Below are 20,880 nucleotides of genomic sequence, written 5' to 3' on the forward strand. Positions count from 1 at the left end.
CTTCTTTGCTCACATCCCATTGAGAACACTCTGCACACCAACACTACTCACGTCTTCTCTCCTGGCAATGAACAGCTTCAACTCCTGCGCATCTTGACCTGCACCTCGGAGCCTGTCTCTAAGAGCTTCCGGCCCAATTATGAACAACGTGCTCACATCACTCAGCACATCCATGGCCCCCGACTCTAATTCATCGCCAGTGGGCCAACTCCTTATAAGCTCACCGTAACGATTCATATCCTTCGATACACTAAGACCACCGACCTGCGAGACGGTAAACTTAAGCAGGTTGGCCAAGACTAGCGAACGGAGGCCACGAGCGAGCTCCGCAAGAAAGAGCGATAAATTACGACCAGACAGTGCACCGGTCGCTTGCTGAGCGACGCGAGAGAGGAAAGCCGCGACCTCACGACAGGCGGCTGTCTCACTTGTGACCATTAGATCTGCATCGTCTTTGGGTCGGAAATCGGTCTTCTTTTGCTGCGCCAGACATCTACTAACCCAGTTGAGCGATGCTGTCAGGGTGAGGTTCAGGATATTGGACAGTTTTGCTTCTAGTGTTGACATTGTAGCATTAGTTGACTTTTCGATTTCGCGTCGAATAGTCAAGTTTGGCGTGCAAAGCGGAAGCAGGATGGTGGTAGTGGCTTGCTGAAGCAGATGTAAGATTGTGGTTATGGCATGGAGTGAAGGAAGATGAGTGAGATCAGGTGGGGTCTTCGAATTTTCTTGCGACGCAGCATGATCGGAAGCACTTTCACATCAGTTAGCACAAAACAACATAAGGAATGTGGAGTAACTTACGCGTCAAGAGCAGTCTCCAGGTAGATCTCGCCCATTTGCTGTAACAGCAGGTTCAGCAGGTTCTGAACATCCTTGGGCGTCTCGTTGCCAGGTGATAGCTCGAGCCCACGCCCAACACCTTCAGCCAACCACTTCAGCATACGCTTTGCGGTCTTTAGGGACAGTCTTCCATCCTCATCCGTAACTTCAATGTCTTTCTTGTCTTGTTGGTCATCCTTCACACCGGCAATTCGGAGAAGAGTCGCTTTCTGACTGGCGGGCAAGTCTGTACTCTCTAATCGGTCCATGTATGCGTCTCTCGCAGAAGAAGCAAGTTCTTTACCTCGTTGAGCAAGTGACCCAAAGTATGATGTAGGCATTTTGCGCCGGCGAGAGTGATAGATTGTGAACTTGAGAAGAAGCGAAGAGTATAACTCTTCCAGGTTCTTCTTTTCTCGCTCAATGTATGATGACCCAATGAAGTATCGAGAGAAAAGCTCTTCAAGCTGCTGGTCAAGTGTAGCTGCGACCTGCGACGTGACAGGCTCTGGGTGCTCAGTCAAGCCGTGAGCTTTGAGGTCTTCAACGAGCTGAGTGATGTACGCTCGCGATGCCGCCAGTGCACGCAGGAACGCAAGACTTGACAGATCATTTGCTTTGTCTAAGACCATCTCGAGCCGCTGTTGTATTGATTGTTGGAAGATGCGTTCCACAAATCTGATAAGGACTTCTTCATAGTAGGGAAATGCTCGCTTGATAATGGCGGATTCTTCCTGTACGACAATCCTGACCTCGTCAATCAGAGACTGCAATGTGGGCTCCACGGATGGTGGTTCCATATCCGGATCTTGAAGGGCATCCCATGCCTCATCGTTCAATGCAAGCTCCTCTGAGACAAGCTGATGGCGATCGATGAAGAATGAGTGTTGACTGATGTAGGTAGCAATGACACTCGAACCGTCACTGAAACCTCTCAGCGCAACAGCGCAGTCGCGCATGCCATCATAGTTCGGTCTCCTGTAGCATTCATCGAACTTGCTGAGCAGGTCTTGCTCCAGGTTCTCCAGGAACTTCTCGATGATCTCTCTGGTGTTGTGTTTATGCTGTGCCATGGTCTTCCTCTTGTTGCCATTCACTTCGACGCCGTTTGGACGCTGGCTGTTCTCAGGGTCAAGACGTGCACTGATCCTCAACAACTGGCGCGCGATTTCTGCGCAACGCACGATACCGCCACTTCTGCGGTGATCCTCCAAGATGTTCAGCTCGCCTCTTTCGCTGACCTCCTGCCAGCATTCGATCAAGAATCTGGCATCCATTGCTCTCTTACGCTGGCGGTCCAGCTCTTCCAGCCTCTCGCCGATACGCATTGCGATATTACCGCCCGAGTCTGACCCTCCGTCATCACCGCCGTTGAGCGAGCTGTCCAGCTTTTGAAAGCGATCCATAGCCTGCTCGAGTCTCCTGCCTAGCGACTCGACGTTCTGATTGTGTTGCGCCTCGGCACGCCGAACAGCCCCGGAGAGCTCATTCTCCTGCTCTTCAAGGTCCTCTGACTGGCTGTTCAGGCGGTTCAGAGCATGTTCGAAGGTGCGGATCAGAGGCTTAGGGTCGAACGCCTGGTGATTCGAGGCTGGTGCCGATTTTCGGGAAGCCGGTACGGCGCTGTCGGAGAGTTCTTCAATAAAGTCCTTGACTATGAAGTCTTTACTCTGGCGAAGTCAGTGCGACGTTCCGCGACCGTGATCTGGGGTAGCCAACCGAGAAGGTCTCCAATGTGAACTGCGGTGCGCGACCACCAGATGCTGTCCTCGACGTCGTGTGCGTGAGGACCGAGGCGGTCTCTGGATTAAGGTTCGACATGCTGGCGGCTTCGAAGACGACTCAGACGTGCATGCAGTCAGTGAGCAAGGCAGCTGGGAATAACGCGTCGGTCTACCGCGGCAGTCTGGCCAGATGTTGCCTTTCTCGAGCTGACGCCTCAGGCAAGTCGCAGACCATGGATGACTCGCATGAACCTTCGAGTGAAGCTTGGTGAGTTGCGATACGATTGCATACGCCAGCTCCTGCCGTTTACAATGTTGTTGTCCAGTGTTGTGGACCAACGTCAGGTCGCTAGCTCTCCACAGCTCGAAGTCGCGAGGTGTGGCTTGCGCCCCACGTCCCGCGTTTCGACCCTGGGTGACTGCTGCCGACATCTGATCTCATGCGTATCAAACCAGCCATGCTGCAGCTCTCCTTCTCCGAGACACAAGCACGAAAGCATGCCAGACATGACGCTCGATCTTCTTGGCACTTGCGACGACAGACGCGCAATGACACCGCCTCGACAAGGCTGAGCATCCAAGATGATGCGCTTGGCCGGCCCATTCGGCAGCAGCGGAGGCGCCACAAAACGTGGCTGCTCAACCTGTCAACTTTGCGGATGCATATGATCTCACATCCTCCGCTGGCCTGACACGTATTGCGCCCAACAACTCGTTCCGATCCCACTGCTTCTTCTCCTTGTGTTTCTCCCTTTTCACTGCATACGCGCTATCCGTTTTGTCACGTCACGCCTGGAATACGACCCGCAATGGCTTCGGCAACGGGCATCACGCCTGCACAAGAAACGGCCTTCCGCCATGGCACATTTCAGGGAAAGCAATTGACGCCCCAGCAGCGCGAGGAGCTGATGAAACCTTTCCTGCCATCCGAGCCCATCTCATCTTCGGACAAAGAGACCAAGAAAGCACCTCCTCGACGCCGCAAATCAGTCCCCAAGAAGCGAACAGGGCCCTTACGCGCATTCATACATTTCCTCGTATATCACGTCGTTGCACTGCTCTTCTCTGTCTTCTTCCGCTTCCGACGCGCCTACAGACTCGTCACAGGCAAGATCGTGGAACTGCTCAAGTACCACCACCGTACCCCAGAGTTCATTGCGCACGACGTCAAGAAGCTCCAAAAGCTGCCCAAACATTTGAGTGTTATTGTGGACTACCAGGAAGACGATGAACATCAGGGAAACGCAGGCTTGGAAGGGCTGGTAAACGACGTATGCGAAATCGCAGCATGGGCTGCATCAGCTGGAATCCCGTTTCTGAGCGTGTACGAGAGGACTGGTAGGCAGCACCCAACACTTGCACAACCGAGTAGATCGTTGTACTGACGATTTTGTAGGTGCGCTTAAGAACTACCTGCCTCAAACCCACGCGAGCATTTGGAACACCCTCGAAGCCTACTTCGGCCCACATCGCAAGCCTACTCTCTCTCTGCGCGCACCCCACCTCAGCACCTACTCCCCGCCCAACACACCCCTAGAGACCGCAGACTCGAACGGTGACCTCAAGGAAGAGCGTCAGCACCTTACTGTCCTGCTGCTCTCCGAGCATGATGGCCGCGACACCATTGTAGACCTGACCAGGACGCTGGCAGAGATGGCGCAGAAGGGCGACGTACGACAAGAGCAGATTAACATGGAATTGATTGACGTGCAACTGAGCGACCATGTGAGCAGCGAGCCGGATCTGTTGATCTTGTTCAGTCCGACGGTGCAACTGAAAGGCTATCCCCCATGGCAGTTGCGATTGACAGAGATATTGTAAGTTTGTTTGTGTCCATTTGCTATGAGTAAAGCTGACACAATGGTTACAGTCATCTACCTGACAATAAAGGTGTCAATTACCAGGTCTTCCTGAGGGCGCTGTACAACTTCGCAAAGGTCGAGATGCGTCTTGGAAGGTAGTGGATGGCTGTGCGAAGCTTGCTCTCCTATAGTTACAATACCCGGCTTCGGTAGCCTGTGAATCACTACACAACCAATTTCGAACACCTCTATTCTGTACATGCGTGGTCCAAAGTGACCTGACCTCGACACGCTGCCATCCAGGGTTGGTAATATTTGGGTACGATGGCGCACAGAGTGACGGCCGCCCTGTGTGCAAGCACCGGGGCGAGAGGGGCAAGTTCGTCACAGTCGCAGTATGCTCGAGTGTGGAGGTATCTTTTGGATGTAGAGGCTATCTACATCATATCTTCATGTCCATCGTGACCGCTTTTCGTGCGTCACCAAGTCATAGAAAGTGTAATGCACCTAACACCTGTATTCGTTGTAGGTCGTCAAGTACACTATCCGCCCCACGAAACCCATGCAACCAGTAACCCAAACCATTTACTTGAGAGGAATGAAACGGGAAGAGTGAGTGGCACCAATACCGGGCCTTCCGTGCTTGACGGGCTTGCTGCGTGGTTGTTAGCTGTCTGGTCCAATATTCGCATCGTCTGGTCCGAGGGGCTACGCACTATGAGATGGAGAATTCGGCGAGGTAGTGGCCAACCATCTCGGGCTTGATCTCGACCTGGTTGAACTCCTTGCCAGAGTAGACACCGATGACGGAGCCGATCATCTCGGGGACGACGATCATGTCACGGAGGTGGGTCTTGACGAGGTCGGGCTTCTCGTTGGGCTTGGCCTCCTGCTTGGACTTGCGGAGCTTCTTGATCAGACCCATGGGCTTGCGCTTGAGACCGCGGTTGAACCTTCTGCGGGCACGGGCGTGGACGAGGTCGCGGAGCTCCTCAGAGCCGAGGTCGAGGAGCTGGTCGAGGTCGACTCCACGGTAGGAGAACTTGCGGAACGAGCGCTTGGCCTTGAGGGCTGTGGTGTGCTGTCAGCCCGTGTCCTTCCATACCAATGCTTTGCGAGCGTCTGTGTTTTGCTTCTCCGTCTATCAAGTGCACTGCGCATCCTTCGCTGTCTCGTACTCAAAAATTTCGTGGCGGGATGGAGAGGGATTCGCGAGGGCAAGAGGGAGTGGGAGTGTGAGTGGGAGCGTACCGGCAGCCTCCTCGGCGTTCTATGTTGCTGTTAGCAGGCGCATGCAATACTTTGTTGCAGACAGTACTCACGTATTCGGAATCAGCCATGGTTGCGGTGGTCGAGAAGCTAGAAAGTTGACTCGATGGGGGCAATGTCGTTCACAGAGTCGAGTTGGATCGAGGTGGTCGCGGTCACAATTTCGACGCTCGCTTAGCAAAGTGGCAGCGGATGGACTTGGCGCGCCGCCACCAATCGATCCCCCATGCTCCACGAACACCAAAACGATAAAAAGTGAATGCAGATTCGCACAGCAACGGAAGTATTGGAATGATGTATCTGAATTGCTGATATGTGCTCTGTATCCCTTTAAATCTGTAGACCTTATGTGCAGTCGCAGTTGCGCGAATGCACTCAGCCTCCAGTGACATGGAGAGTCGACTATGCATATTCCCCCAACTGGACTTCCCAAACGCGGCAAACACAATGATGCTGTCGATCTCGTGGGTTCATGAGCTCCTCGCGGGCAGCAGTACAAACCATTGACACGTGCGTGGATCGACTTTGATTTCATACTCAGCTGCGAAAGTTACATACATTTGGAGAACAAGTGGAGGGTGCATGGCTTCATTCAGGGTATCCTGGCAGACAAATTCTAAACTATTGCCGCCTAACTGTTCTTCATATCCTCCCAATAGCACGCTCGACACCGCCCAAATGGGTCTGTTCATACCGCATGATTCCCGTATTTGTCGAGAGATTGACGTGATCATACTTCGTAGCTGGGGTGTCCGTTTGGTGATACGCTTAGTCGAAGAGACCGAAGCCCATGTCGTCATCGGACTCCTCCTTCTCCTCCTCCTTGGCCTCCTCAGCGGGCGCGTCAGCAGCACCGCCGGCGGCAGCGGCGCCACCAGAAGCGGCGGCAGCACCACCAGCACCACCGGAGGGAACGGAAGCAAGCTTCTCGGAACCGGAGGCGATGAGCTAAGAAAAGTCAGTCACCGTATGCATCATAGCCGTCGATCAGCGGTCTGATCTGCTGTGGGCGCATACCTCGTTGATGTCCTTGCCCTCAAGCTCGGAAATCAGGGTGTCGAGGCGGGACTCGTCAGCCTCAATGCCAACAGACTCAAGGACAGCCTTGACATCGGCAGCGGAGGGAGAGGTGTTTCCACCGAGTCCAAGGAGGAGGTAGGCCGCGAGGTGCTTCATTTTGAATGTGGTTGTCGAAGAGTGTTTCTGGGTAGGAACAGGAGCGCAATCGATTTAACCTGAAATAATTAGGATTTTAAGCGCAGACCTAGTCGCAAAGTAATCACCTACCGTTCTAACGGAGACTGGAGCTTCAAGTTCTCGTCGTGGGTAGCGATCGAAAAGTTTGAAGCGAAATTCAAGTGGGATGCGACCGGCGCCGGCCAAACTGATCGGATGCACATCGTGCACGGACGCAGACTAAGGCACGTGATGATTCCGCTTGGCTTTATAAACCGTTGCCAGCGGGCGCCACTGACCTCCTCATTCTGTTTCTTGATTGTCTGCGAGCCCAATATCCTTCCGTCTTCGCCTCCCCGCTCTCCGCACGCCCGCGACCGTCCTTACCGCGACCGCCCATAAATTCGTTTCTCTACCTGGAAAGCATGTACGACTTGCCCAAGCGATACGACCGGTAACACTGAGTCAAACGCTTTTCAGCCGCCCACTATGAGCGTAAGTTTGGCTTGGCTCCCTGCGCCAGCACCACACTGATCTTCCCCTGCAGGCTTTCCGAGATATCATGTCCATAGTCGGACCTGGGACGGGGAAGACAACAGCCGCACCCAAACAAGGGCAACCGCAGCCTGCCGGAGCCTCAAAATCTACCCCGCGACCTGCTGCTGCTGGGACGAACGGGACGACACCAGCACCGCAGCTCAAGCGCAAAGCATCAGGTCCGGCAGACAACAGCCAAGTCAAGGTTCCGCGCAAGGATAGTCCAGCCCAGTCTGTGCAGTACAACGGTACTGCTCGTCCAACAGCAACCGCTGGCGCGGTGAGGCCAAACCCACCTACTACAACAACCGTACCATACCGTGGCACAGCAGCACCATCATCGACGAAGGCCGTAAACCCTGCAGCAAAGAAGCCTGTCGCACCCACAGTTGCTCCCCGAAAGGCAACCCCGCCTGCACCGAGACCTGCTTCCGTAAGCACTTCGTCGACTAGTGCAGCTCCTGCGTCAAAGCCTAAGGGATATCTGGCACTACTTCAGAAAGCCAAAGAGAAGGATCTCACCAAGCCTGCTACGCCTCCGGTTACCGTTGCGCCCAAAATCTTAACAAAGAAAGAACGCTTGGCACTCAAGGCAGAGGCAAGTGCAGTTGCCAAGGGGAAGAAGCCAGGTACAGCACCCGCAGCAAAAGCCACAGAAGTCAAGGGTGATGCTTCCAAGGTCCAGCGCAAGCCCACAGAAGTAGGTTACCAAGGAACTGCACGACCAGCCAAGACTGCTGCGCCGATTGGGTACAAAGGGACGGCGCGTCCCCAGAGTGCCACTGCACCTTCTAGCAGGGGTGGAACGCCTGCAGCTAAGTCAAAGTCGAAACCAGAAAAGGGTCGTTACGATGGCTACGCTGACTGGTCTGACCTGGATGACATGGACGATGACGAAGAAGACTATGCTTCTGATGCTTCTTCTGACATGGAAGGTGGCATGTGGGACGTCGAGCAAGAAGAACAGCTAGCGCTCAAGGCGGCAAAGAAGGAGGATGCAGAAGCACTGGCCGAGGAGATGAGGCTCAAGCGCGAGAAAGAAGAGAAGAAGCGGAAGCTGTTGGCACTGTCCAAGGCAGCAGCAGCCAAGAAGAAGTACTGATTTCTTTCCTCTCCCTTTGGCGTTTCTACGATTACACGGCATATCATACCATACCAGGATACGGGGCGTTTACTGCATTTCGGCGATTGCATAGCTATGGGACGGACTGCATTTCTTCGGTACAGGCGTACACCCGAGTCTGGTTCATCAACGATTGTGTTATTACAGTGAGTCGTTATAGACAAGGCCACACCTAGTGTATAGTTTAGGAGGCTGTCAGTGACAAGACCTTTGTCACAACAATGACAACGAACGACTGTGCATATTGCAGTCACACGACCCAACATGCACACCTGACAAGTGCCTCGTTGATACTGTGTGAAGTATTTTGCGTTGTACGATTGCTAAATTGATTTTACTTGACAACATTCTATCCCCCGCCAGCTCATCAGCAAACGCAGCAGCTGTGACATGGACGTTGTCGCGTCGAAAGGCCGCATCAGCCAGACCCTCGTTCCCTCGGACTCGACGTGGCCTCGAACACCACCCATCTTTCCAAATACGACACCCGCACAAGGACACCATGATCGAAGCGTTCAGGCGGAGAGGAAGTGCAATCGTTGAGCGGCCGTACAAGCCGAATGTAGAACATGGCGGCAGTTGGATGTAGAATGGTGGTCATGTCTCGCACACGTGTCTCGCGCAGGAATCTGCAGCTCGGCCGCCATGGATTGTCTTGTGCGACACCAACCTCATGGTCGCACGATCCGCCTGTCCAGCCACGGAGCGGTGCTGGATATGCATTGTCCAAGCATGATCGGTAGACGACTGCACATACACCCGAGTGATGAGGTTGGTGTTGTACACCGATGGACTTTGTTTCTCGGCCAAAGGGTATGCAAATGCTCGCGTTGTTGTCAGATGGAGCACGCTTTGTCCTCGACAGACAAGCCATTGTTTGCTGTCTCAAGGAATGCCTGCACAATAGCAATACGTAGTAGAATCACTGCTGGCCAAGACTAAGCATGACTAGCTTGTTCACCTACTGACCATGTCTACAGCCAGCTTGGTAGGTGCATGGATGGGATGACGCACAATGTCTACAGCCAGCTTGGTAGGTGCATGGATGGAATGACGCACAATGTCTACAGCCAGCTTTGTATGCATGGGATGATGCACAATGTCTACAGCCAGCTCGGTATGTGCATGGAATGAGGCAAAGACTGGCAGAGTTGGAGACAAGTTTCAAGGCAGGGCGAGATATACCACCACCGCTCACTTCAGGTTACTGCGTACAGTGACTGGTGATGCACTAGACTATGGATGGAGGCGTTCGATAAACAGTAGCCTGCTCAACAACTACTGGCTGGCGACGCTGCCTGCATCGACGGCCTCGCTTGCTCGATTGGGTGGGAAACAAAATCGTGAAACGAAGGGTAGTCGTTTTCGGGCAGGGGTCGGAAGCGCGCGGTGACGGGTAGGCCTGGCCATGCTTGCTTGCATCGTGCTCTTGTCGGGATGGAATCATGATCAACAGATTGGCACTCCCATTGCCGTGCCCAGTGACCATGTCCACGCCTTTTCTCTTACATGCATCGAGTTTGAAGTGAGCGTCAGAATGGCCTCAGGCCAAACGGGCATGGTCTCACAGTCTCACTCTCGCATCTGCCTGAGGCGTGGCCCAGACGGGCAGCGGGCGAAAGCTGACATTTTGCGCCGACGGAGGGGTGCGGCCCCCATGTGGAGACCCATCGTCACTGCCACAATGGCAGCGCGTATTGGCAGCGTGTGCACTCGACGAGTCCAGCGAGGACGAGCCTGGAGCATGGAGAGGAGGGAGAGGGAGAGGAGGGAGAGGGAGAGGAGGGAGAGGGAGAGGAGGGAGAGGGAGAGGAGGGAGAGGGAGAGGAGGGAGAGGGAGAGGAGGGAGAGGGATAGGAGGGAGAGGGAGAGCAGCGAGGGGTGTGAAGCGTGTGCAGCGTCCTGGTACCTACCGTCACACAGCCGCGCAGGCGGTTCCTCGCTCTGGTGCGACACCAGCCACGATGCCGGGCGGAGGCGTGCAACGTGAGCAAGTGGATGCAGGCCGTCCGGAACCTATGGCTTGGAGGTGGAGAGGAGCGCGGGCGAACAAGGGGCGGGATTGTACTCCTCCAGCCCGTTGTGCCCGCCATTGTCCCGTGCGACGGCAACCAGCTCCTGCTGTTCACCGTGAGCCACAATCGTGCCTGGAGCAATCGAGTGGCTGCAGAGCTGCAGAGACGCACTATTACTATTGGCAAACGGCGATTCACCGTTGAATCTTGATGCTGCTGCTCGCGCGCTAGCACCCGAGCTGCGATAGTGCAATCTCCCCGTGCCAATCGGTCCCTTCGCCAACCCAGCTAGCGACGGCGCCCGGACTCCTTTCTTCTCCTGCGACCCACGTCGGTACGGAGCACACGGGCGAGTTGCTCACTTGTTCCTCGCCGCTGTGCAGGCTGCCAGTCTGCCCTCCTCCTCCAGCGCCCTCACCGCAGTCATTCCTTTTACGCCCAGCACCCGCCCGCAGCACAGCACCCGCAACCGGCACCTAATACCACGGCCCCCTCCCCACATCCACATATACACCCGCCAAGCTTAGCACCTTCCCGCGTCACCCGGTCGCTCCTGACCGCGAGCCACGCCATCGCGACTCCCCTCCACGAGCGCGACTGCCACCGAACACGAACGCCGATCCCCTAGACCATGTCTGCGCCCAGCGCCTGATCACTGCACCACCGCCCACCGAGCCCGAGGGCACCGCGACACCGACGCACACCCCTCTTCTACTATTCTTTCAGCACAGCACCCGTGTGTGGCCATGAGGGACGCCTTCGTTTCTTTGCTGGCGTCGCGCGCCGGCAAGCTCGCCCTCTCGCTGCTCTTCGCCCAATCCGCCCGTGCTCTGACCTTCACACCCGTCCCCTCGCCCAATCTCAACCTGGCAGATCTCGGTCGGGTAGCCTTTGCCGGCGACTTCGACTCCATATCCATATACCAGTATGAGGGCCAGAACCAGGCAAACACCGGACGCACCGGCGCCCTTCTTTCACGATACCCCAACGGCCTGTTTGCGCCCATCAACGAGACCGATGCCGATATCAAGGCCATGTGCGCGTTTACATTAAACGGCCAAGACCGCATAATTTTCGCAGGCAACTTCACTAGTGTTGGAGACCTCGCCACCCCCGGCGGTGTTGCCCTGCTTGAGCCTACCAGTGGCAATGTGACAGCAATCGACGGCTTGACTGGCGCTGTCAACACTCTCTACTGCGACGGCGACCACGTCTTTCTCGGTGGCCTCTTCACCGGCAGCAATTCTAGCAACGCAATAATATGGAAGAATGGTTGGCAAGATCTTTCGTTTGAGGGCTTCAACGGAGCTGTCCACTCAATACAAAAGGCACCCAACGGGAACATAATATTCGGAGGAGAGTTTAATGGACTAGGCGGTAATGCAACAGTAGCCACGGAAAACAACACCCAGACCATCCCCATCTCGAATGCCAGAATCTCCGCCCAAACAAGCTCGGGACTACCCGGATTTACAGAACCCACGGACATCACCTGCAAAGCCGACTTCACCACACAAGGCTCAGGATCGACATGGCTGCTCTCAGACCGTGCACCTGGCTTCTGGAAGGCCGAGTTCGGTTTTGGCTTCCGTCCCACTAGCCTGCGTCTCTTCAACACCGATTACGAGGGCCGCGGCACCAAGACGTTCCGATACACTGCGCTTCCCGATGGAGGCATCATGAACTTGACATACTCGGATCCCTCAAGTGGCCGACCGGCATTCTGTGACGCCAGATGCCCGCTTCCGGAAGCCAACACCACGGCACAGGAGTTTAGCTTTGTCAACGTTGTGGGAATGAATGCCTTCAGAATCGACATCTCGGATTGGTACGGCGACGGTGCTGGCTTGAATGGAATCGAGCTTTTCCAGGACGAAATGTACTCGTACGCCATCAACGAATTCAACGAGCCTGGCAGCTGTAGCACCGCAACCTCTGTACAGTCCGAGTCCTCTTCTACTGGTCCGTGGCGGGTCACACCTTCGCACGACAGCTCTTCCGAGTACCTTACCGCCGTCCTGCAGGGACCAGATATCTCTACTGACGCAGCCACCGTCACCTTCTACCCTGATATAAGCCAGTCCGGCAACTACTCGGTAACCATCTACACACCTGGATGCCAAGGGGACGGCACCTGTGCAAGCCGTGGTCGTGTCAACGTCACCACACAGATGTCTCAAGACGAAAGGGATGCAGGCACCACTCTTTGGCAAACAAACAATTACGACAAGTACGATGAGGTGTACAACGGACCCATCGAAATCCGAGGCGGATTCCGCCCTTCGGTCACTCTGAGGCCTGCATCTGGACAAGGGCCCACCCCACTTACTGTCGTTGCCCAGAGGGTCCGTTTCACGCTCCTGAAGGCCACTTCTGGCAACCTCAACGGTCTCTTCGAGTACACTCCCGGTCAGGCACTTGCGGACATTGAACTTTCCGATTCTGTCATCAACCAAGCTGGTGCTAGCCTCGCCCCTCGTGAGAAGGCGGTTGTCATGAGCGTTGCCACAAGCAATGACAACCTGTACGTCGGCGGCAACTTCTCAACAACGGATGGTCGCAACAACATCTTCCTCGTGGGCAAGAATGCTGAGCACCCGACTGCGTTGTCAGGAGATGGTTTGAACAGTCAAGTCATGACCCTGTTCCTCAACGACGGCACGCTTTATGTTGGTGGTAACTTCACCAACACCAACGACGGCAAGTCAACCGGACTGAATGGTGTAGCTGCGTATGCCAACAATCAGTGGAAACCTCTCGGCGCGGGTGTTGAAGGCGTTGTCCTGTACATCGTTCCCTTTTCACTCAACATCACTGCCAATACCCCAGAGCAAGTTCTCGCTGTGAGCGGCTTCTTTGGCGCTGTCAATGCCTTTGAGGGCAATCCCTCTGCTGCCGTGGATGGCCTTGCTATTTGGGTGCCGTCTCAAAGCAACTGGCTGCACAACCTCAACTCGACTTCCTTTTCTGTCTCCGGCAGACTGATGACATATGCGGATGCAGGAGGTAACCGCTGGTTTGGTGGTTCCATTACCTCGGGCTTCCTTGGCGCAAGCGGTGCTGCTGAACTGAATAGTGACAACGATGAGCTGTCGCTCCGTACGTTCCCCATCGACATCAAAGCCCAGCGACAGCAGCGTGCTATGCGCAAGAGAGCCATCATGGACGACGACGACCTACGGACCATTGGAGTTCGCACTGGCTTCTTTTACAAGGAGAACGGCATGAACAAGACGATCTTGGCCGGACACTTCGCCACCGAGGGCTCTGACGGACAGAACATTACGAATGTTCTGGTCATCGACGGAAACGATTCTGACAAGGTCACTGGCTTTGTGGAGCAGGTCGACACCAACTCGACTTTCGCGGCTGTTGCCGTCAACAACAATACGCTCTTTGCCGGAGGCGCTGTCACTGGATCCATCAATAACAAGCCCATTGCTGGCATCGTTGCTTATGACCTTTCATCTAACAGTTTTCCGAGTGTACAGCCGCCAGCGCTTCGTGGGTCTAACGTCTTCGTCAATGCGATTGCTCCTCGGCCTAAATCAGACGAGATCTACGTCGGAGGAAGCTTTCAGTCCGGTGGGGACTTCACCTGCCCTGGTCTGTGCCTGTGGAACAGCGAAGCCAGTCAGTGGACTCGCCCAAGCAACAGTCTCGAGGGCTTGGTCAACGCTTTGATTTGGACCTCGGATACCACACTACTGGTGGCGGGTAACCTGACCTTTGGCGAAAACAGAACGAGCATCCTTTCGTTCGATCAATCGAAGAACCAGTTCACAGAGATTCCTGGTGCCGATGCTCTACCGGGACCAGTTACTGCTCTCACTGTAGCCACCAACGACGGCAAGGAGCTCTGGGCTACTGGTAACAGCACTGACGGCACCACGTACCTCCAACGCTTCGATGGCAGTAAGTGGACGGCTGTCGACAACGCCCTGTTCGGAGCCAACACCGACATCCGCGGTATTCAGGTCCTGAGCTTGTCGAAGGAGCACGCCCAGTCGGATATTATAGATCAAAGACAGGATCTGTTGCTCTTGGGGCAAATCAACATCACCGACTTCGGTACCGCATCCGGTGCTTTGTTTGATGGCACCACCTTGGCTCCCTTCCTTCTTGCTACGACTGCACAAAACACCCCTGGAAGTTTGTCATCGATCTTTGTCGAGAACCCCAGCATGTTCTTTAAGCAATCCAGTAAGCTTGTCCCAGTTATACCCCACCAAAACACAATTCACTAACGTGCTATCAGAGAAGCACCTCGCTCTTGGATTCATCGTTCTTATCGCTCTCGCTATTGCTCTCGCACTCACCTTCCTCCTCGTTGTGATTGGCATCGTCATCGAATGGTACCGCAAGAGAGCGCAGGGCTATTCCCCAGCCCCGCAGTCCTACCCCGACCGCCTAGGCAATGTAGGGCGGCTACCGCCTGAGCAGCTTTTCGGAACACTGAGCGGGCCACGAGCACCGGCGATATGAGGCACCGTAGGCTCTCACCGAACAAAAGGGCACGTAAAAAACCACGAGGCAGTCGAGCAATACTGCAGAATCTACAACACCGGAGGCATGGGGCATACCACATGCCTTTCGCATTTCTGGGTCACTATGTGTCTGAAACGCACCATACGGGAAGGCATGTACTCATCGTTCCTGATGGTCACCTAGTAAGCCTTCCCACTAATCTGGCTCTGCAACGGTTTCTTGGCGAGGAGAAGCTGGATGTACAGAATCACAGGATGCTCATTTTCCAGGGGCTGTCATGGTTGGTCTACATTTCTTTTATAGCCTCTCAGGGCATTATATCTTTTTGTGTGTTTGATACCACTGGCGCGCTCTAGCAGCCCAAGCTTTTCTTATCTCTCATCTTCCCTTCATGTGTGTCCGTGCTACATGAGCGTAATCATCTGGGTGGATTTCCTGAGCGACTTGGATTTTGCGCGATCCTAATGTGTACTCGTAGTGAGTCTTGAAGTAAGTGGTTTGAGTGTTGCAAGATTCCGGTGCGCTTGATGCGTACTGCGAGTCGAGGGTAGTGTATATATAGTCTATGCTGGTGGAATCAGTACGGCGCAGCATGGAAGTGTAGCGTAGCTAGATTCGAAATGGCAACTAGTACCTGTAGCCTTCTGACGCCCTTTTTCGAACAGACAGTTGTGCATGTCAGCATGTCAGACGTCAGAAACTTGACCCATTCTGGATCAGATCCACCCAACAGGACCAGGGAATGGACTGATAAGAAATACGGTAATCTGCACACTTGGCTAACGGTGCAAAAGCCGGGCATTAGCATCGGTGTAAGCAACAACGACATATAAACGCATCACCTGCATGCCACCAACTTCCTCCTCGACAGTCAAGACCACCGCTCATCCTCACCAAGTGACCAACCTCAAAACAACCATCACCGCCACCACCACATTGCAGGCAACCCGCTCAAACCTCCCCCCTCAACATGTCACCCTCCAAGCCGACCATCGTTCTCGTCCCCGGCTCCTTCTCCGCTTCCGGCGCATACGACCCTTTCGTCGCGCACCTCCGCGCACAGGACTTCACCGCGCTCGCCATCCAGCTCCCGTCGACGCAGAAACGCGAGCCTGTGGCTCCAGCGACGCTGCAGGACGACGCTGCGCACGTGAGGGGTGTGGTTGAGCGCCTCGTTGCCGAGCGCGACGGAACCGAGGTCGTTGTCGTGGCGCACAGCTACGGGGGAAGTGTTGTTACCGAGGCGCTGTCTGGATTGGGTGTTGGAGCCGGGGCCGGAGCCGGGGCTGAGAAGGAGAAGGAGAAGGAGAAGGAGAAGGAGAAGGAGAAGGAGAAGGAGAAGGAGAAGGAAAAGGAGAAGGAAAAGGAGAAGGAAAAGGAGAAGGAGAAGGAGAAGGAGAAGGAAAAGGAGAAGGAAAAGGAGAAGAAAAAGGAGAAGAAGGGAGGGGTTAGGCGGTTGATTTTCCTGAGCGCCACGGCGCCAAAGGTGGGCGAGACGCAGATCACTGCTATGCGGCTGGAGGATGGGTTCCTTCCAGCCGAAGCCGTGAGTCTACCGCTTTCTCTTCCGGCTTGTCGCGAGTCACCTGTGGCTGCGTGCGTGCGTGCGTGCGTGCGTGCGTGCTGGGAGGAAGAGCAGCCTGCACGATGTGAGACGAGGAGCTGACGTTCCTTCAGGGAGGATATATGCACATGGATCCCGTCATCATGGCTTCCTTTGTGTGCAACGATCTCCCCTACGCTCAGGCCTACGAACACGCACTTCAGCTTCCTCACCACTCTGCTGTCTCGTTCCAGAGCGAGGTCACGCAGGCTAGCTACAAGGATATCCCTGTCACCTATATCTTCTGCGAGAAGGACATGGTGATTAGTCCGGAGAGTCAGCAAAGGTTCATCGACACGATTGAGGAGGTCAGTGGGAGCAAGGTCGACGTGAAGAGGATGAACGCAGGACATTGCCCGAACTGGAGTAAGCCGGAGGAGCTGGCGGGATTGATCGTTGAAGCCACACAGATGTAGACGATTTGAATTGATCAGCGGTTTCAAGTGGCCGTGATGCGCTATCGCAGTGGACAGTGTGAGTCACGTGGCTGCGTAGCATGCATCCGAGGTAATCTGAAGTAGTAGCAGTGCAATACAGTTCCGAAAATGCCGGGCGTTGGGTAGGTCTTTTCAATCGTATTGCCTCTCGAAATCATGCAAGATACTAGCCACCAAAGTCTGCCGTTTCATGGTCCATCTTCTCAGTGAGCCGATACCTCAGACGCCAACGGCGAGTTTGAGAGTTGCTGGGCAGAAACGAGGCACGGGTGCATGATAGGCGACTGCAGTAGCTGAAGGGAGAGTGTCTGAGCGAATTTCATTGGAGTCGTCTAATTGTCGAAGAATGGTAAATGTGGGTATCATCGTCTGCAAGCTCGTACAAATGCAATCGGCGGAAGGGAGCGAGTGATGAAAGGAGGAGCATACAGCATCATCGTAATGGCTTCCTGCCATACACCACGGTACCTGGCAGATATGCGTGCGTTCTGTAGCTTTTGAGCTCTCTCCGCATCTGCGCCAGATGGACTTGGGCTTTTGCAATGCTCCAACCTCCGACTTGTGTCAGCAACCTCAGCATGAAGCCCTCGATGCCGTCGTGCAAGCGCAGTTGGTTCCACCGGCCAATGTTCTTCATCTTCTTGTCCGTGGACCATCCGTTCATGGGCCACTTGTATTCCACCTCGACAATGTCCACAAATCCAGCTCTCTGCATTCTTTGCTTTGCCTCCTCCCAGATTGTGAAGCTCTTACCGAAGCGGTCGCCCATCTCTATTACGGTTTTGCCCCATGTGTGGTAGAAGTGGTCGGGCCCCATGGTGCCGTCGTCTGCGATGGGCTGGACCGAGTGTTCTACAATCTCGATCCAGCCGCCTGGTTTTGTGTGCTTGTATGCTTCTTGGAAGAAGAAAGCCCAGTCTGGGATGCAGCCAAATAGCTCGCGAATGTGTACGAAGTCGAAGTGGTCGGCTGGAAACGTCCAGTCTAGGGTGACGTCGTCAATCTCGAAGTGGCAGTTTGGCGGGACCCATTCAGGCTGGATGGGCGAGAGATCGGTGCCGGTGACGGTCGCAGAGGGGTACTGGTCAGCCATGTCGATGGCCCATATGCCTGTGCCCGTGCCAACATCGAGGATGTGCTGGGGGTTCTGTATGGGTGCGAGGTGTAGCTTTTGGTCCAGCGTCAGTAGGTACATGTGATGTGCGAAGTCGAGGATCTCCTTGGCCAGATTGTCGTTTGGCCCCCAATAGGACCCATCTCGATAGGCGTGGTACTGTCGCCCGTTCTCTATACGGTGGTTGAGGATGTTGGAGGCGAGGGAGTCGGTGTTGTCGCCCACGAGGCTGCCGCTGTCGAAGCCTGAATCCGAGGCGGCGTCGAAGCTGTGGTCTCTCGCGTCTGGTGCGGTCAAGGTGGTCGAGATGGTCGAGGTGGTCGAGGTGTTCGAGGTGGTCGAGGTGTTCGAGGTGGTCGCGGTGGTCGAGGTGTTCGAGGTGGTCGCGGTGGTCGAGGTGTTCGAGGTGGTCGCGGTGGTCGAGGTGTTCGAGGTGGTCGCGGTGGTCGAGGTGTTCGAGGTGGTCGCGGTGGTCGAGGTGTTCGAGGTGGTCGCGGTGGTCGAGGTGTTCGAGGTGGTCGCGGTGGTCGAGGTGTTCGAGGTGGTCGCGGTGGTCGAGGTGTTCGAGGTGGTCGCGGTGGTCGAGGTGTTCGAGGTGGTCGCGGTGGTCGAGGTGTTCGAGGTGGTCGCGGTGGTCGAGGTGTTCGAGGTGGTCGCGGTGGTCGAGGTGTTCGAGGTGGTCGAACTGGTCGAACTGGTCGCGGTGGTCGGAATGGTCGAGCTGGTCGATGCCATGGTGGGCAGGTCCAGAGAGACGGGTGGGCTGGAGTGCGTCGCGCGCCGCGGAGAGAGAGAGCTGTAGTGGTTTCAGGCCACAACAAGGAGGGCAGTCGCGTTGGGACGAGCGGAGCGGGCAGGCGTGCCTCCGCCGAAATGTCTCGCTGTCATCCGCGGCATCTGTCTGGCTCTATGGGCGACAGCGGACGGGCTGGTGGGCGACAGCGGACGGGCTGGTGGGCGGCAGCGGACGGGCTGGTGGGCGGCAGCGGACGGGCTGGTGGGCAGCTGCTGGCCGCACCGCAAGTTAGAGTACAGAGCAGGTCGCCCATGGCCCCATGGCGGGAGCTAGGCAACGCGCCCCCGCCTCACGAACCCGCCGTCTCGCTAGCACACGACCGGCGCATGCTCTCTGCAGAACGGCGCGTGCAGAACGGCGCGCTCGTCCGCTGAAGCAACGAGCGAGGGGAGGGCGCGCCGCTGCAGTCTGGTGCGCTGACAGACGGACCGATGACCCCCCGCTTCTGCCGCCCACAGGCCTGCCATGCACGACACTGTGTAGACGTCCAAGAGCCGTGTGCATCTCTGTGAGAAGACGAGTGTCGCCAGAACAGCTTCCCCATGGCTGACGGAGCCACACATGGCAGCGATGGCGTTCCACAGCCGTTGCCTGTGCTGCTCATTGGGTCTGGTGCGTGCATCCACGCTGCTCTCGCACGCCGTGCAACGCTGATGGAGCTGGAGAATAGGCAGCGCCGGCCTTGCTCTTGCACAAGGACTTCGAAAAGTGAGCAAGACAACGTCCGTTAGCATCGCTGTACTCTGGAACATCGATGCAGTGTTACATCATTCCCTTCCACCGACCCAGCTACCGTCGCGTCCAGCCTCGAGCACATCAGCTAACGGACAGCACTAGGCTGGCATACCCTGCACTGTCTTCGAAAAGAATGCCTCGCGCCACAGAGAAAGAGACTGGAACATGGGCCTGCACTGGGCTGCACCCGTCCTGCGCTCTCTCATCCCAGATGGCCAGTTCGATGAGAAAGTGCAGAGCCTCCAAGTCGACCCTCACGTGCCCACCAAGGAGTTGGACGACCTTATATGGCTAAAAGGCGACTCTGGCGAGCGACTAGCAACCATCACGTTCGGACCCTTCTACCGGCTACGGAGAAGTAAGCTGAGAGACCTCTTGTCCCAGAACCTCGACATCCAGTACGGAAAGCACCTCCAAAGCATCGCCTACTCCTCCTCCGGCCAATCCGTGACTGCCTGCTTCGCCGATGGTACCTCGGCTGAGGGGAGCCTCCTCGTCGGCGCTGACGGCGCTCGCTCAACGACACGCTCCCTCCTCCTGGGCCCAGAACTCGGCGCCATTCATCCTATCCCTTACTGCGCAACCTTCATCCAGCACAAGTTCACCGCAGAGCAAGCCGTCTACCTGCGGAGCTTCCATCCGCTCTTCCTTGCTTCCGCCCACCCCAACAACACCTTTGCCTTCTTCGGCATGCACGACGCGCCCGACCCCACCGACCCCTCGTCCTGGACCTTCTTCTTCTACATCTCTTGGCCCTCCTCGCTCGAGGAGCAAGAAGCAACCAAGCACTGGACAGATGCCCAGCGCGTCAAGCAGCAGAGGGAGCTGGCAAATGCCTTCTGCGATCCTTGGAAGAGCGCGCTCCAATGGACGCCCGACGAGGCTTCGGCTTGGTATCTGGGGCTCACTGACTGGGATCCAGCGCTCGAGGGCCATCGATGGGATAACCACAATGGGTTGGTGACGCTGTTGGGTGATGCCTGTCATCCCATGACGTATCAGCGAGCGCAGGGCTTGAATCACAGCGTCACGGACGCGGGCAAGCTGAGGGATGCGCTGGTGAAGATTCAGGAGGGCGCAGCGCAGAAAGATGTCATCGATGCGTTTGAGGAGGAGATGCTCACAAGAGGTGGCACCGAGGTTAGGGAAGGAACGGCGAACACGGTCATGTTGCATGACTGGGAGAGGATCAAGGAGAGCCCGTTGTTCAAGAAGGGAATGAGGAAGACGGAGACTTGA

General features: G+C 55.7%; 9 protein-coding genes across 9 annotated transcripts, besides 6 other annotated features; 5 read left to right on the forward strand and 4 right to left on the reverse strand.

Moving 5' to 3' along the window:
• Positions 1-9: 9 nt before the first annotated feature.
• On the reverse strand, positions 10-2,643 carry EKO05_0002282 (Exocyst complex component 5; the record flags this gene model as incomplete). Its single annotated transcript, XM_059635879.1, has 3 exons — positions 10-754; positions 805-2,492; positions 2,542-2,643. The coding sequence occupies 3 exons, from the start codon at positions 2,641-2,643 to the stop codon at positions 10-12; spliced, it is 2,535 nt and encodes an 844-aa protein (XP_059491862.1).
• Positions 2,644-3,355: 712 nt separating this feature from the next.
• Positions 3,356-4,507, forward strand: EKO05_0002283 (Ditrans,polycis-polyprenyl diphosphate synthase ((2E,6E)-farnesydiphosphate specific); the record flags this gene model as incomplete). Its single annotated transcript, XM_038944079.1, has 3 exons — positions 3,356-3,884; positions 3,943-4,363; positions 4,417-4,507. The coding sequence occupies 3 exons, from the start codon at positions 3,356-3,358 to the stop codon at positions 4,505-4,507; spliced, it is 1,041 nt and encodes a 346-aa protein (XP_038792952.1).
• A 426-nt stretch (positions 4,508-4,933) lies between these two features.
• EKO05_0002284 (ribosomal protein S15) lies at positions 4,934-5,688 on the reverse strand (the record flags this gene model as incomplete). Its single annotated transcript, XM_038944147.1, has 4 exons — positions 4,934-5,003; positions 5,065-5,419; positions 5,600-5,618; positions 5,671-5,688. The coding sequence occupies 4 exons, from the start codon at positions 5,686-5,688 to the stop codon at positions 4,934-4,936; spliced, it is 462 nt and encodes a 153-aa protein (XP_038792953.1).
• Positions 5,548-5,594: a tandem repeat.
• A 697-nt stretch (positions 5,689-6,385) lies between the features above and the next one.
• Positions 6,386-6,793, reverse strand: EKO05_0002285 (60S acidic ribosomal protein P2; the record flags this gene model as incomplete). Its single annotated transcript, XM_038944140.1, has 2 exons — positions 6,386-6,565; positions 6,635-6,793. 2 exons carry the CDS (start codon positions 6,791-6,793, stop codon positions 6,386-6,388), a joined length of 339 nt encoding a protein of 112 aa, XP_038792954.1.
• Positions 6,422-6,451: a tandem repeat.
• Positions 6,463-6,521: a tandem repeat.
• A 489-nt stretch (positions 6,794-7,282) lies between the features above and the next one.
• Positions 7,283-8,432, forward strand: EKO05_0002286 (uncharacterized protein; the record flags this gene model as incomplete). The annotated part of the gene is made up of 2 exons (XM_038944143.1): positions 7,283-7,288; positions 7,341-8,432. 2 exons carry the CDS (start codon positions 7,283-7,285, stop codon positions 8,430-8,432), a joined length of 1,098 nt encoding a protein of 365 aa, XP_038792955.1.
• A 2,474-nt stretch (positions 8,433-10,906) lies between these two features.
• Positions 10,907-10,945: a tandem repeat.
• Positions 10,946-11,214: 269 nt separating this feature from the next.
• EKO05_0002287 (uncharacterized protein) lies at positions 11,215-14,953 on the forward strand (the record flags this gene model as incomplete). Its single annotated transcript, XM_038944024.1, has 2 exons — positions 11,215-14,671; positions 14,727-14,953. 2 exons carry the CDS (start codon positions 11,215-11,217, stop codon positions 14,951-14,953), a joined length of 3,684 nt encoding a protein of 1,227 aa, XP_038792957.1.
• A 973-nt stretch (positions 14,954-15,926) lies between these two features.
• EKO05_0002288 (uncharacterized protein) lies at positions 15,927-16,975 on the forward strand (the record flags this gene model as incomplete). The annotated part of the gene is made up of 2 exons (XM_038944156.2): positions 15,927-16,502; positions 16,634-16,975. 2 exons carry the CDS (start codon positions 15,927-15,929, stop codon positions 16,973-16,975), a joined length of 918 nt encoding a protein of 305 aa, XP_038792958.2.
• Positions 16,245-16,394: a tandem repeat.
• Positions 16,550-16,580: a tandem repeat.
• A 454-nt stretch (positions 16,976-17,429) lies between the features above and the next one.
• Positions 17,430-18,845, reverse strand: EKO05_0002289 (uncharacterized protein; the record flags this gene model as incomplete). Its single annotated transcript, XM_038947472.1, has 1 exon — positions 17,430-18,845. One exon carries the CDS (start codon positions 18,843-18,845, stop codon positions 17,430-17,432), a length of 1,416 nt encoding a protein of 471 aa, XP_038792959.1.
• A 603-nt stretch (positions 18,846-19,448) lies between these two features.
• On the forward strand, positions 19,449-20,880 carry EKO05_0002290 (uncharacterized protein; the record flags this gene model as incomplete). Its single annotated transcript, XM_038944174.1, has 3 exons — positions 19,449-19,518; positions 19,577-19,614; positions 19,744-20,880. The coding sequence occupies 3 exons, from the start codon at positions 19,449-19,451 to the stop codon at positions 20,878-20,880; spliced, it is 1,245 nt and encodes a 414-aa protein (XP_038792960.1).

This window comes from Ascochyta rabiei, chromosome 3 (genome assembly GCF_004011695.2).
Source record: "Ascochyta rabiei chromosome 3, complete sequence".
NCBI lineage: Eukaryota > Fungi > Ascomycota > Dothideomycetes > Pleosporales > Didymellaceae > Ascochyta > Ascochyta rabiei.